General features: G+C 45.1%; 1 protein-coding gene across 1 annotated transcript in view; it reads right to left on the bottom strand.

The window, feature by feature from the left end:
- Positions 1-2,089: 2,089 nt before the first annotated feature.
- Positions 2,090-16,534, bottom strand: part of LOC139411771 (C-myc promoter-binding protein-like) — a 151,232-nt gene continuing 136,787 nt past the window's right edge. The window contains exons 33-37 of the mRNA XM_071158504.1: positions 9,594-9,711; positions 8,075-8,101; positions 7,400-7,562; positions 4,127-4,191; positions 2,090-2,621 (exon numbers count right to left, since the gene is read on the bottom strand). Of these exons, the coding sequence (XP_071014605.1) occupies positions 2,485-2,621; positions 4,127-4,191; positions 7,400-7,562; positions 8,075-8,101; positions 9,594-9,711 (510 nt within the window). The 3' untranslated portion in view covers positions 2,090-2,484. The remainder of the gene's footprint in view (positions 2,622-4,126; positions 4,192-7,399; positions 7,563-8,074; positions 8,102-9,593; positions 9,712-16,534) is intronic.

The following is a 16,534-nucleotide window of genomic DNA, read 5'->3' as shown; positions in this document are numbered from 1 at the left end:
AAGCTTTTTTGTGCGTGTGGAACATTTCTGGGATATTTTATTTCAGCTCATGAAAACATGGGACCAACACTTCACATGTTGCGTTTATATTTTTGTTCAGTACACACACTGTACCATCGTACTGTTTTGGATGATTATTTTTTGGTTCTAAAACACATAAATGAAAATAACATAAAAGGTTTTTGAAGGGGAACAGACAGTTACCTCAAAACTATTGAACAACCCCATACGTTCCTTGTAAATTCCCTGTCATAACCCACTATTCACAGTTTATAACACCTGAAGGGAGGCCCACACGTACAGGTGAATATGAAAGGACACGAAACACGGAACCTACTGTCGTGTAAGCAATATTCCCTCCATATATCAAAGGGGTAACTACATGTTCTTAACAGTACACAGAGGTCCTCAAAGTTACTCCAACTTTAACTGGAAGGTACTTTAAAAGTTACTCCAACTTTAACTGGAAGGTACTTTAAAAGTTACTCCAACTTTAACTTGAAGGTACTTTAAAAGGTACTCCAACTTTAACTTGAAGGTACTTTAAAAGGTACTTCAAATTTAATGATATTAATACTGATATCTGAGGAGCCGATTCATGCAGCATGTTGTGCCAACGATGTCAAAGTCTGTTTTACAGTTGCACATTTACTTTAAAAACAGAAACAGTGGTCAATCAGTTTTGTAAACGTCAAAGTATTCGACTCAGTATGGGTATTTCTGTAATAGATATTTATATTTTGTTGATCAAACGAATCAATCCGTACTCAGGCTTTACGTCTTGTCAACAACAACATCTGTTGTAAAGTGCGTCGGAAATGAAGTATTTAAACGCAATATTTTGGCAGTTTTAAAGCGACTTTAGTTGTTTTGAGTGAATCTTTGAATGCCCTCACTGATACAATACTTCAAACCAGCTTAGTTCAGTTTAAGATGGACATCAGTGTGATACAGTAGCAGATACAGTTACACTACTCACTGTAAATACTACTAGAACATTCTAACAGCCATCAACCGCAGGAGGAGAGGAATAGATGGTTCACCCTGACACGAAGCCAGTACATCCATCAACCACAGGAGGAGAGGAATAGATGTTTCACCCTGACACGAAGCCAGTACATCCATCAACCACAGGAGGAGAGGAATAGATGTTTCAGCCTGACACGAAGCCAGTACATCCATCAACCACAGGAGGAGAGGAATAGATGTTTCACCCTGACACGAAGCCAGTACATCCATCAACCACAGGAGGAGAGGAATAGATGTTTCACCCTGACACGAAGCCAGTACATCCATCAACCACAGGAGGAGAGGAATAGATGTTTCACCCTGACACGAAGCCAGTACATCCAGCTAAACAAATAAAACAGACTAAAATAAATAAAAGTCTTACTTTGTATAAATAGAATTCAAGTTAAGTAAAATATTGCTAATATTAGTCTCTATATATATAATAAACATATAATACAAATGTTTATTTTTTATTTTTATAAAAGGTCCCTACTACTACTGTCGTATATAAAGTACATTTTGTATTTTATGTAACAATTTGTACAAGATTTCTTAAAATATAAGTACCCCGAAATAGAAGACGTCATGGTGTGTGAAACCGTTGTTACGTTAATGAGTATGATCTCCATCCATCCAGAGGGGTACGTCCAGAACCTCTAACGACCAGGTGATGAGATGGGATTTAAATAAAAACAACAACATCCCTTTTGTGAGACTGGTCAGACTACATAATAACCCCCTGGTCGGTCAGCTCCGTTAGTCTCTGGTCAGCTCCGTTAGTCTCTGGTCAGCCCCGTCACATCTCTCACAGGTGACGGACATGACCCTAAAACATCGCAGTGTCAACAAGCTCATCGTCACGCATTCTGTACGTCTTTCTAAAAGGGATTCCTGAGCTCGTCTTTAAAGCTCCTCAGTCCTCTTCGGGAGAGCCAACGTTGTAATACATGGATTTTTATACATGCGCTTTTCATGGACACAAAAGATCTCTTCATGTGGGCTACCCACGGCTGTGCTATGCCGAGTGACGGAGGTGACTGGCTGGCCGGGTGGAGGAGGTTACTGGCTGGCCGGGTGGAGGAGGTGACTGGCCGGGTGACGGAGGTGACTGGCTGGCCGGGTGGAGGAGGTGACTGGCCGAGTGACGGAGGTGACTGGCTGGCCGGGTGGAGGAGGTGACTGGCCGAGTGACGGAGGTGACTGGCTGGCCGGGTGGAGGAGGTGACTGGCCGAGTGATGGAGGTGACTGGCTGGCCGGGTGGAGGAGGTGACTGGCCGAGTGATGGAGGTGACTGGCCGGGTGGAGGAGGTGACTGGCCGGGTGGAGGAGGTGACTGGCCGAGTGACGGAGGGGACTGGCTGGCCGGGTGGAGGAGGTGACTGGCCGAGTGACGGAGGGGACTGGCTGGCCGGGTGGAGGAGGTGACTGGCCGAGTGACGGAGGTGAAACGTCAGGGGTAAAGGGGTCAGGGGTTAGAGGTAGGGCTCTCCGAAGGTCTTGCGACACTCCATGACCCCAGCGCTGGGCGGACGGTCGCAGTTGTGCGTCAGCTTCACCAGGTTGGGGCTGAGGTGGTCGTACGCCATCTTGTATTCGCGGTCAAAAGCATCTGGAGGGAGGAGAAAGAGTGAGACGAGTTACACCACATCGATGTTCAACACCGATTTCAATGGCATTTAAACTGAAGACCTTCTGGAGGAAAACTCCGCAGTCCACTGCAGGAGCATTCAACAGTGTATGGGTTGACTTCTAGAGGACGTGTATGGGTTGACTTCTAGAGGACGTGTATGGGTTGACTTCTAGATGACGTGTATGGGTTGACTTCTAGATGACGTGTACGGGTTGACTTCTAGAGGACGTGTACGGGTTGACTTCTAGAGGACGTGAACGGGTTGACTTCTAGAGGACGTGTACGGGTTGACTTCTAGAGGACGTGTACGGGTTGACTTCTAGAGGACGTGAACGGGTTGACTTCTAGAGGACGTGTACGGGTTGACTTCTAGAGGACGTGTACGGGTTGACTTCTAGAGGACGTGTACGGGTTGACTTCTAGAGGACGTGTATGGGTTGACTTCTAGAGGACGTGTATGGGTTGACTTCTAGAGGACGTGTACGGGTTGACTTCTAGAGGACGTGTACGGGTTGACTTCTAGAGGACGTGTACGGGTTGACTTCTAGAGGACGTGTACGGGTTGACTTCTAGAGGACGTGAACGGGTTGACTTCTAGAGGACGTGTACGGGTTGACTTCTAGAGGACGTGTACGGGTTGACTTCTAGAGGACGTGAACGGGTTGACTTCTAGAGGACGTGTACGGGTTGACTTCTAGAGGACGTGTACGGGTTGACTTCTAGAGGACGTGTATGGGTTGACTTCTAGAGGACGTGTACGGGTTGACTTCTAGAGGACGTGTACGGGTTGACTTCTAGAGGACGTGTACGGGTTGACTTCTAGATGACGTGTACGGGTTGACTTCTAGAGGACGTGTACGGGTTGACTTCTAGAGGACGTGTACGGGTTGACTTCTAGAGGACGTGTACGGGTTGACTTCTAGATGACGTGTACGGCTTGACTTCTAGAGGACGTGTACGGGTTGACTTCTAGAGGACGTGTATGGGTTGACTTCTAGATGACGTGTATGGGTTGACTTCTAGATGATGTGTATGGGTTGACTTCTAGAGGACGTGTATGGGTTGACTTCTAGATGACGTGTATGGGTTGACTTCTAGATGATGTTTCTGGGTTGACTTCTAGAGGACGTGTATGGGTTGACTTCTAGAGGACGTGTATGGGTTGACTTCTATCTAGAGGACGTGTATGGGTTGACTTCTATCTAGAGGACGTGTATGGGTTGACTTCTATCTAGAGGACGTGTATGGGTTGACTTCTAGAGGACGTGTATGGGTTGACTTCTAGAGAACGTGTATGGGTTGACTTCTAGAGGACGTGTATGGGTTGACTTCTATCTAGATGACGTGTATGGGTTGACTTCTAGAGGACGTGTACGGGTTGACTTCTAGATTACGTTTTTGTGCCTTGTTGCACCTGAAGAGTAGTTGGCTGCGAGTACACTACAGTACTTCTGAAACTACTAGCACAATGAACGCAGACTTACCGATGTCAATGTTGTCCTTTCCCAGAGCCACCAGACACAGGAAGAGGATGTCTCTGTACAGACTCCTGCACAGGGAAGGGCACAGGGACGTTAGATGTTACAGAGGACATTTAGCAGACTAGCTACAGTAGATAGCATGAACGTCTGTCTGTCTTTGACATCAAAGGGGCTAATGATACTTAATGTTGACCGTAACCTTTTTCCCAACCTTGCTATATTTACACCAACGAACTCAAATCAAAATCACATTTTATTGGTCACATACACATGGTTAGCAGATGTTATTGAGTGTAGTGAAATGCTTGTGCTTCTAGTTCCCGACAGTGCAGTAAAATAAGTTTCCCAACAACTACCTAATACACATTCATCTAAAAGGGGTGAATGAGAATTTGTACAGTTGAAGTCGGACGTTTCCATACACCTTAGCCAAATACATTTAAACTCAGTTTTTCCACAATTCCTGACATTTAATCCTAGTAAAAAAATTCCCTGTTTTAGGTCAGTTAGGATTATCACTTTATTTTAAGAATGTGAAATGTCAGAATAATAGTGATAATAATGATTTATTTCAGCTTTTATTTCTTTCATCACATTCCCCAGTGGGTCAGAAGTTTACATACACTCAATTAGTATTTGGTAGCATTGCCTTTAAATTGTTTAACTTGGGTCAAACGTTTCAGGTAGCCTTCCACAAGCTTCCCACAATAAGTTGGGTGAATTTTGGCCCATTCCTCCTGACAGAGCTGGTGTAACTGAGTCAGGTTTGTAGGCCTCCTTGCTCGCACATGCTTTTTCAGTTCTGCCCACAAAGAACTGTTTGTCCACTCCAATATCTTGACATTGTTGTCCTTAAGCCATTTTGTCACAACTTTGGAGGTATGCTTTGGGTCATTGTCCATTTGGAAGACCCATTTGCGACCAAGCTTTAACTTCCTGACTGATGTCTTGAGATGTTGCTTCAGTATATCCACATAATTTCCCTACCTCATGATGCCATCTATTTTGTGAAGTGCACCAGTCCCTCCTGCAACAAAGCACCCCCACAACATTATGCTGCCACCCCCGTGCTTCACGGTTGGGATGGTGTTCTTCGGCTTGCAAGCCACCCCCTTTTTCCTCCAAACATAACGATGGTCATTATGGCCAAACAGTTCTATTTTTGTTTCATCAGACCAGAGGACATTTTCCCAAAATGTACGATCTTTGTCCCCATGTGCAGTTGCAAACCGTAGTCTGGCTATTTTTTATGGTGGTTTTGGAGCAGTGGCTTCTTCCTTGCTGAGCGGCCTTTCAGGTTATGGACTCGTTTGATTGTGGATATCAATACTTTTGTACCCGTTTCCTCCAGCATCTTCACAAGGTCCTTTGCTGTTGTTCTGGGATTGATTTGCACTTTTTGCACTAAAGCACGTTCATCTCTAGGAGACAGAGCGCATCTCCTTCCTGAGCGGTATGACTGCTGCGTGATCCCATGGTGTTTATACTTGCGTACTATTATTTGTACAGATGAACGTGGTACCTTCAGGCGTTTAAAAATTGCTCCCAAAGATGAACCGGACTTGTGGAGGTCTAGAATTTTTGTTGAGGTCTTGGCTGATTTCTTTTGATTTTCCCATGATGTCAAGCAAAGAGGCACTGAGTTTGAAGGTAGGCCTTGAAATACATCCACAGGTACACCTCCAATTGACTCAAATGATGTCAATTAGCCTATCAGAAGCTTCTAAAGCCATGACATAATTTTCTTGACTATATTTTGGCTATACTTTCCAAGCTGTTTAAAGGCACAGTCAACTTAGTGTATGTAAACTTCTGACCCACTGGAATGGTGATACAGTGAAATAATCTGTCTGTAAACAATTATTGGAAAAATTACTTGTGTCATGCACAAAGTAGATGTCCTAACAGACTTGCCAAAACTATAGTTTGTTAAAACCTGTTAAGCCAACCCCCTCCTTTTTCGAACATTCTGTTAAAAATCGCGCAACTTTTCAGCGTCCTGCTACTCATGCCAGGAATATAGTATATGCATATGATTAGTATGTGTGGATAGAAAACACTCTGAAGTTTCTAAAACTGGTTAAATCACGGCTGTGACTATAACAGATCGTGTGTTTGATCGAAAAGCGCAAGAAAAACTGCTCACTGAAAGCTAAAAATAATATCCATGCGTCACTTTCATGGATTGTTAAAAGGGCACAAAATTAATTATGGACCTGCATGCAATTCCTACAGATTCCACACGATGTCGCCATTGTCGTCATTATCCGGGGGAGTTTTTTGTTGGTAAATCCAACTAACTGGATTCCATTTCTTCCGGTCTCCGCCAGGATGTTTTGAAGTGCACATTGTCGGCCATTGATTTGAAGACGAGGAGCTATTGAATACACATCGCCCTGTAATCATTTTGATAGATTATAAACGTTTACTAATACCTAAAGTTGGATTACAAAAGTATTTCGAAGTGTTTTGTGAAAGTTTATCGTCGACTTTTTTAATTTAAAAAAATGACGCTGCGTTTTAAAACAATGTTTTTTTCTGAAGTACACAGCTTCCATAGATGGCTATTTTGGGTATATATGGACCGATTTAATCGAAAAAAAGACCCAATAGTGATGTTTATGGAGCATATAGGAGTGCCAAGAAAGAAGCTCGTCAAAGGTAATGAATGTTTTATATTTTATTTCTGCGTTTGTGTATCGCCGGCTACGCTAAATCTTTTGTTTACGTCGCATTCAGGCATTTTGGGGTGTTGCATGCTATCAGATAATAGCTTCTCATGCTTTCGCCGAAAAGCATTTTAAAAATCTGACTTGTTGGCTAGATTCACAACGAGTGTAGCTTTAATTCTATACCCTGCATGTGTATTTTGATGAACGTTTGAGTTTTAACGAGTACATTTAGCATTTAGCGTAGCGCATTTGCATTTCCAGGTGCCTAGTTGAGACATCTGCGTCTCAAGTAGGATCAAGAAGTTAACAAGAAATTTGTGGAGTGGTTGAAAAACGAGTTTTATTGACTCCAACCTAAGTGTATGTAAACTTCCCTCTTCAACTGTACATATAAATATATGGATGAGCGATGGCCGAGTGGCATTTAGTGATGCGCTCTGAATGTTGCAGAGAGATAGAAATAGGACGAATAGAGCTGATGATTCTTTATCCTGGCAGACAATTAAGTTCTACATGAAACATTTCTATCTGAATGTTTCAGTAGCGTTACATCCTCCTGAACATGCCCCATGGACAATGGTGTCATCAATGTGTAACCCCTGACCTTTGCCTCTTGACCCCCAGGCTCTGCCCCAGCAGCTGTAGGAGCTGTCCCATTGGTCGAGAGACGTCGTTCCTCTGGATGCTCTTGACCACGCTGTGGAGTAGCTCCTCCCCAAACGGACGCTCCGCCTCGCTCACAGGACGACACAACGGGTAGCCCACACCTGGAGGCAGGGGTCAGGGGTCAGAAAGATGGACATGTAGGCTACACTAATACACACTTCATATATACCAAACGTGTCCACGTATACACACACACACGTAGGTATGCAAGACCGATCACACACACACACACACAGTAAAACACAGATGCTAACCCATTCTCAAATACAGGAGTAGATTTGAGATCCAACTAGACGAAGACACACATTAAAATGTTGGAAGAACTGAAGAAAACGAATCACTCTAGAAACAACACCATTTAGACAAGTCGATCAAAGACAGCCCACAGAATTCCCAAGACTGTCAGCCAAGAGGAAAACAGCAATACAAGCGATGCATTTTCAACCACATAAAGAAACCGAGGACAGAGAAAACGAAAACAGGTTTTTCCCCCAAAACGACGACAAGGAGAACAAACAGGGTGCAGCAAAGCAGAGAAGAGCAGACAGGACACACAGAGAGAGAGAGACAAAGGAGAGAGACTCGGCTGCCGAGTCCTAAAGAGAACACTCACTGTCTAACAACAGAGCACAATTAAGCCCTGAAACACAGAGAACAGAGAGAACAACAGACCCCTGTTAGCTCCCAGACATTAGTAACCGAGGACAGTAACCGAGGACAGAGAAAACGAAAACAGGTTTTCAGTACACAGAGATCCAAAATGGCTGACACATAGCTGCCCATGGTTCAGAGCTCTTCCATCTGCCAAAGTTAGGCTACAAAGTTAGGCTACAAAGTTAGGCTACAAAGCTAGGCTACAAAGCTAGGCTACAAAGCCAGGCTACAAAGCTAGGCTACAAAGTTAGGCTACAAAGCCAGGCTACAAAGCTAGGCTACAAAGTTAGGCTACAAAGTTAGGCTACAAAGCTAGGCTACAAAGCTAGGCTACAAAGTTAGGCTACAAGACATCCACGATTCATACAGATATGCTCTTCTTAAAACCACAGTAAAATATAGACTTGGCTTTATCTGTTCCTTGATAAAACAAGGTGCTGAGATGGTTTCAGGACCTGCTGTAGACTGTGACTTAATGCATTTCACTGAGACGGTTTCAGGACCTGCTGTAGACTGTGACTTAATGCATTTCACTGAGACGGCTTCAGGACCTGCTGTAGACTGTGACTTAATGGATTTCACTGAGACGGTTTCAGGACCTGCTGTAGACTGTGACTTAATGAATTTCACTGAGACGGTTTCAGGACCTGCTGTAGACTGTGACTTAATGCATTTCACTGAGACGGTTTCAGGACCTGCTGTAGACTGTGACTTAATGCATTTCACTGAGATGGTTTCAGGACCTGCTGTAGACTGTGACTTAATGCATTTCACTGAGACGGTTTCAGACCCTGATGTAGACTGACTTAATGCATTTCACTGAGACGGTTTCAGGACCTGCTGTAGACTGTGACTTAATGCATTTCACTGAGACGGCTTCAGGACCTGCTGTAGACTGTGACTTAATGCATTTCACTGAGACGGTTTCAGGACCTGCTGTAGACTGTGACTTAATGCATTTCACTGAGACGGTTTCAGGACCTGCTGTAGACTGTGACTTAATGCATTTCACTGAGATGGCTTCAGGACCTGCTGTAGACTGTGACTTAATGCATTTCACTGAGACGGTTTCAGGACCTGCTGTAGACTGTGACTTAATGCATTTCACTGAGACGGTTTCAGGACCTGCTGTAGACTGTGACTTAATGCATTTCACTGAGACGGTTTCAGGACCTGCTGTAGACTGTGACTTAATGCATTTCACTGAGACGGTTTCAGGACCTGCTGTAGACTGTGACTTAATGCATTTCACTGAGACGGCTTCAGGACCTGCTGTAGACTGTGACTTAATGCATTTCACTGAGACGGCTTCAGGACCTGCTGTAGACTGTGACTTAATGCATTTCACTGAGACGATTTCAGGACCTGCTATAGACTGACTTAATGCATTTCACTGAGACTGTTTCAGGACCTGCTATAGACTGACTTAATGCATTTCACTGAGACGGCTTCAGGACCTGCTGTAGACTGTAACCTACTCTGTGTGTTCCACAGGATGTAGAACGGCTGGATGAGATCCCGGTGCAGCTTGAGGTTGTCCCATAAGATCTGGATCAACACGTGTTTACTGTCCTCTGACATCCAGTGGCGAGGGACCTGGGGACGGACAGGGACAGATATGAGACACACACACACACCAGCTCAATGACAATATATCTGGAGGGAGACGTAGAGACAGATATGAGAAACACACACACCAGCTCAATCTCAATATATCTGGAGGGAGACGTAGAGACAGATATGAGACACACACACACCAGCTCAATCTCAATATATCTGGAGGGAGACTTAGAGACAGGGAATAAGGGGTGAGGTGTATAGACAGGGAATAAGGGGTGAGATGTATAGACAGGGAATAAGGGGTGAGGTGTATAGACAGGGAATAAGGGGTGAGGTGTATAGACAGGGAATAAGGGGTGAGGTGTATAGACAGGGAATAAGGGGTGAGATGTATAGACAGGGAATAAGGGGTGAGGTGTATAGACAGGGAATAAGGGGTGAGGTGTATAGACAGGGGATAAGGGGTGAGGTGTATAGACAGGGAATAAGGGGTGAGGTGTATAGACAGGGAATAAGGGGTGAGGTGTATAGACAGGGAATAAGCGGTGAGGTGTATAGACAGGGAATAAGGGGTGAGGTATATAGACAGGGAATAAGGGGTGAGGTGTATAGACAGGGAATAAGGGGCGAGGTGTATAGACAGGGAATAAGGGGTGAGGTATATAGACAGGGAATAAGGGGTGAGGTGTATAGACAGGGAATAAGGAAGAGATGTATAGACAGGGAATAAGGGGTGAGGTGTATAGACAGGGGATAAGGGGTGAGATGTATAGACAGGGAATAAGGGGTGAGGTGTATAGACAGGGAATAAGGGGTGAGGTGTATAGACAGGGAATAAGGGGTGAGGTGTATAGACAGGGAATAAGGGGTGAGGTGTATAGACAGGGAATACGGGTTGAGGTGTATAGACATGGAATAAGGGGTGAGATGTATAGACAGGGAATAAGGGGTGAGGTGTATAGACAGGGAATAAGGGGTGAGGTGTATAGACAGGGAATAAGGGGTGAGGTGTATAGACAGGGAATAAGGGGTGAGGTGTATAGACAGGGAATAAGGGGTGAGGTGTATAGACAGGGAATAAGGGGTGAGGTGTATAGACAGGGAATAAGGGTTGAGGTGTATAGACAGGGAATAAGGGGTGAGGTGTATAGACAGGGAATAAGGGGTGAGGTGTATAGACAGGGAATAAGGAAGAGATGTATAGACAGGGAATAAGGAGTAAGATGTATAGACAGGAAATAAGGGGTGAGGTATATAGACAGGGAATAAGGGGTGAGGTATATAGACAGGGAATAAGGGGTGAGATGTATAGACAGGGAATAAGGGGTGAGGTGTATAGACAGGGAATAAGGGGTGAGATGTATAGACAGGGAATAAGGGGTGAGGTGTATAGACAGGGAATAAGGAGTGAGATGTATAGACAGGGAATAAGGAAGAGATGTATAGACAGGGAATAAGGGGTGAGGTGTATAGACAGGGAATAAGGAGTAAGATGTATAGACAGGAAATAAGGGGTGAGGTATATAGACAGGGAATAAGGGGTGAGGTATATAGACAGGGAATAAGGGGTGAGGTGTATAGACAGGGAATAAGGAAGAGATGTATAGACAGGGAATAAGGGGTGAGGTGTATAGACAGGGAATAAGGGGTGAGGTGTATAGACAGGGAATAAGGGGTGAGGTGTATAGACAGGGAATAAGGGGTGAGATGTATAGACAGGGAATAAGGGGCGAGGCGTATAGACAGGGAATAAGGGGTGAGGTGCATAGACAGGGAATAAGGGGTGAGATGTATAGACAGGGAATAAGGGGTGAGGTGTATAGACAGGGAATAAGGGGTGAGGTGTATAGACAGGGAATAAGGGGTGAGGTGTATAGACAGGGAATAAGGAAGAGATGTATAGACAGGGAATAAGGGGTGAGGTATATAGACAGGGAATAAGGGGTGAGGTGTATAGACAGGGAATAAGGGGTGAGGTGTATAGACAGGGAATAAGGGGTGAGGTGTATAGACAGGGAATAAGGGGTGAGGTGTATAGACAGGGAATAAGGGGTGAGGTGTATAGACAGGGAATAAGGGGTGAGGTGTATAGACAGGGAATAAGGGGTGAGGTGTATAGACAGGGAATAAGGGGTGAGGTGTATAGACAGGGAATAAGGGGTGAGATGTATAGACAGGGAATAAGGGGTGAGGTGTATAGAAAGGGAATAAGGAGTGAGATGTATAGACAGGGAATAAGGAAGAGATGCATAGACAGGGAATAAGGGGTGAGGTGTATAGACAGGGAATAAGGAGTGAGATGTATAGACAGGGAATAAGGAAGAGATGCATAGACAGGGAATAAGGGGTGAGGTGTATAGACAGGGAATAAGGAGTGAGATGTATAGACAGGGAATAAGGAAGAGATGCATAGACAGGGAATAAGGGGTGAGGTGTATAGACAGGGAATAAGGGGTGAGGTGTATAGACAGGGAATAAGGGGTGAGATGTATAGACAGGGAATAAGGAGTGAGATGTATAGACAGGAAATAAGGGGTGAGGTATATAGACAGGGAATAAGGGGTGAGGTATATAGACAGGGAATAAGGGGTGAGGTGTATAGACAGGGAATAAGGAAGAGATGTATAGACAGGGAATAATGGGTGAGGTGTATAGACAGGGAATAAGGGGTGAGGTGTATAGACAGGGAATAAGGGGTGAGGTGTATAGACAGGGAATAAGGGGTGAGATGTATAGACAGGGAATAAGGGGTGAGGTGTATAGACAGGGAATAAGGGGTGAGGTGTATAGACAGGGAATAAGGGGTGAGGTGTATAGACAGGGAATAAGGGGTGAGATGTATAGACAGGGAATAAGGGGTGAGGTGTATAGACAGGGAATAAGGGGTGAGGTGTATAGACAGGGAATAAGGGGTGAGATGTATAGACAGGGAATAAGGGGTGAGGTGTATAGACAGGGAATAAGGGGTGAGGTGTATAGACAGGGAATAAGGAAGAGATGTATAGACAGGGAATAAGGGGTGAGGTGTATAGACAGGGAATAAGGGGTGAGGTGTATAGACAGGGAATAAGGGGTGAGGTGTATAGACAGGGAATAAGGGGTGAGGTGTATAGACAGGGAATAAGGGGTGAGGTGTATAGACAGGGAATAAGGGGTGAAGTGTATCGACAGGGAATAAGGGGTGAGATGTATAGACAAGGAAAAAGGGGTGAGGTGTATAGACAGGGAAAAAGGGGTGAGGTGTATAGGCAGGGAATAAGGGGTGAGGTGTATAGACAGGGAATAAGGGGTGAGGTGTATAGACAGGGAATAAGGGGTGAGATGTATAGACAGGGAATAAGGGGTGAGGTGTATAGACAGGGAATAAGGGGCGAGGTGTATAGACAGGGAATAAGGGGTGAGATGTATAGACAGGGAATAAGTAAGAGATGTATAGACAGGGAATAAGGGGTGAGGTGTATAGACAGGGAATAAGGGGTGAGGTGTATAGACAGGGAATAAGGGGTGAGGTGTATAGACAGGGAATAAGGAAGAGATGTATAGACAGGGAATAAGGGGTGAGATGTATAGACAGGGAATAAGGGGTGAGGTGTATAGACAGGGAATAAGGGGTGAGATGTATAGATAGGGAATAAGGGGTGAGGTGTATAGACAGGGAATAAGGGATGAGGTGTATAGACAGGGAATAAGGGGTGAGATGTATAGACAGGGAATAAGGGGTGAGGTGTATAGACAGGGAATAAGGGGTGAGGTGTATAGACAGGGAATAAGGGGTGAGGTGTATAGACAGGGAATAAGGGGTGAGGTGTATAGACAGGGAATAAGGGGTGAGGTGTATAGACAGGGAATAAGGGGTGAGGTGTATAGACAGGGAATAAGGGGTGAGGTGTATAGACAGGGAATAATGGGTGAGATGTATAGACAGGGAATAAGGGGTGAGGTGTATAAACAGGGAATAAGGGGCGAGGTGTATAGACAGGGAATAAGGGGTGAGGTGTATAGACAGGGAATAAGGAAGAGATGTATAGACAGGGAATATGGGGTGAGGTGTATAGACAGGGAATAAGGAAGAGATGTATAAACAGGGAATAAGGGGTGAGATGTATAGACAGGGAATAAGGGGTGAGGTGTATAGACAGGGAATAAGGGGTGAGATGTATAGACAGGGAATAAGGGGTGAGGTATATAGACAGGGAATAAGGGGTGAGGTGTATAGACAGGGAATAAGGGGTGAGGTGTATAGACAGAGAATAAGGGGCGAGATGTATCGACAGGGAATAAGGGGTGAGGTATATAGACAGGGAATAAGGGGTGAGGTATATAGACAGGGAATAAGGGGTGGGGTATATAGACAGGGAATAAGGGGTGAGGTATATAAACAGGGAATAAGGGGTGAGGTGTATAGACAGGGAATAAGGGGTGAGGTGTATAGACAGGGAATAAGGGGTGAGGTGTATAGACAGGGAATAAGGGGTGAGGTGTATAGACAGGGAATAAGGGGTGAGGTGTATAGACAGGGAATAAGGGGTGAGATGTAAAGACAGGGAATAAGGGGTGAGGTGTATAGACAGGGAATAAGGGGTGAAGTGTATCGACAGGGAATAAGGGGTGAGATGTATAGACAAGGAATAAGGGGTGAGGTGTATAGACAGGGAATAAGGGGTGAGGTGTATAGGCAGGGAATAAGGGGTGAGGTGTATAGACAGGGAATAAGGGGTGAGGTGTATAGACAGGGAATAAGGGGTGAGATGTATAGACAGGGAATAAGGGGTGAGGTGTATAGACAGGGAATAAGGGGCGAGGTGTATAGACAGGGAATAAGGGGTGAGATGTATAGACAGGGAATAAGTAAGAGATGTATAGACAGGGAATAAGGGGTGAGGTGTATAGACAGGGAATAAGGGGTGAGGTGTATAGACAGGGAATAAGGAAGAGATGTATAGACAGGGAATAAGGGGTGAGATGTATAGACAGGGAATAAGGGGTGAGGTGTATAGACAGGGAATAAGGGGTGAGATGTATAGATAGGGAATAAGGGGTGAGGTGTATAGACAGGGAATAAGGGATGAGGTGTATAGACAGGGAATAAGGGGTGAGATGTATAGACAGGGAATAAGGGGTGAGGTGTATAGACAGGGAATAAGGGGTGAGGTGTATAGACAGGGAATAAGGGGTGAGGTGTATAGACAGGGAATAAGGGGTGAGGTGTATAGACAGGGAATAAGGGGTGAGGTGTATAGACAGGGAATAAGGGGTGAGGTGTATAGACAGGGAATAAGGGGTGAGGTGTATAGACAGGGAATAAGGGGTGAGATGTATAGACAGGGAATAAGGGGTGAGGTGTATAAACAGGGAATAAGGGGCGAGGTGTATAGACAGGGAATAAGGGGTGAGGTGTATAGACAGGGAAAAAGGAAGAGATGTATAGACAGGGAATATGGGGTGAGGTGTATAGACAGGGAATAAGGAAGAGATGTATAGACAGGGAATAAGGGGTGAGATGTATAGACAGGGAATAAGGGGTGAGGTGTATAGACAGGGAATAAGGGGTGAGATGTATAGACAGGGAATAAGGGGTGAGGTATATAGACAGGGAATAAGGGGTGAGGTGTATAGACAGGGAATAAGGGGTGAGGTGTATAGACAGAGAATAAGGGGCGAGATGTATCGACAGGGAATAAGGGGTGAGGTATATAGACAGGGAATAAGGGGTGAGGTATATAGACAGGGAATAAGGGGTGGGGTATATAGACAGGGAATAAGGGGTGAGGTATATAAACAGGGAATAAGGGGTGAGGTGTATAGACAGGGAATAAGGGGTGAGGTGTATAGACAGGGAATAAGGGGTGAGGTGTATAGACAGGGAATAAGGGGTGAGGTGTATAGACAGGGAATAAGGGGTGAGGTGTATAGACAGGGAATAAGGGGTGAGGTGTATAGACAGGGAATAAGGGGTGAGGTGTATAGACAGGGAATAAGGGGTGAGATGTATAGACAGGGAATAAGGGGTGAGGTGTATAAACAGGGAATAAGGGGCGAGGTGTATAGACAGGGAATAAGGGGGGAGGTGTATAGACAGGGAATAAGGGGTGAGATGTATAGACAGGGAATAAGGGGTGAGGTATATAGACAGGGAATAAGGGGTGAGGTGTATAGACAGGGAATAAGGGGTGAGGTATATAGACAGAGAATAAGGGGCGAGATGTATCGACAGGGAATAAGGGGTGAGGTATATAGACAGGGAATAAGGGGTGAGGTATATAGACAGGGAATAAGGGGTGGGGTATATAGACAGGGAATAAGGGGTGAGGTATATAGACAGGGAATAAGGGGTGAGGTGTATCGACAGGGAATAAGGGGTGAGGTGTATAGACAGGGAATAAGGAAGAGATGTATAGACAGGGAATAAGGGGTGAGGTGTATAGACAGGGAATAAGGGGTGAGGTGTATAGACAGGGAATAAGGGGTGAGGTGTATAGACAGGGAATAAGGGGTGAGGTGTATAGACAGGGAATAAGGGGTGAGGTGTATAGACAGGGAATAAGGGGTGAAGTGTATCGACAGGGAATAAGGGGTGAGATGTATAGACAAGGAATAAGGGGTGAGGTGTATAGACAGGGAATAAGGGGTGAGGTGTATAGGCAGGGAATAAGGGGTGAGGTGTATAGACAGGGAATAAGGGGTGAGGTGTATAGACAGGGAATAAGGGGTGAGATGTATAGACAGGGAATAAGGGGTGAGGTGTATAGACAGGGAATAAGGGGCGAGGTGTATAGACAGGGAATAAGGGGTGAGATGTATAGACAGGGAATAAGGGGTGAGGTATATAGACAGGGAATAAGGGGTGAGGTGTATAGAC

The sequence above is a fragment of the Oncorhynchus clarkii genome, chromosome 6 (assembly GCF_045791955.1).
Source record: "Oncorhynchus clarkii lewisi isolate Uvic-CL-2024 chromosome 6, UVic_Ocla_1.0, whole genome shotgun sequence".
Taxonomy (NCBI): domain Eukaryota; kingdom Metazoa; phylum Chordata; class Actinopteri; order Salmoniformes; family Salmonidae; genus Oncorhynchus; species Oncorhynchus clarkii.
The sequence above is the reverse complement of the archived record's forward strand: the minus strand, read 5'-3'. Positions and strand labels throughout refer to the sequence as shown.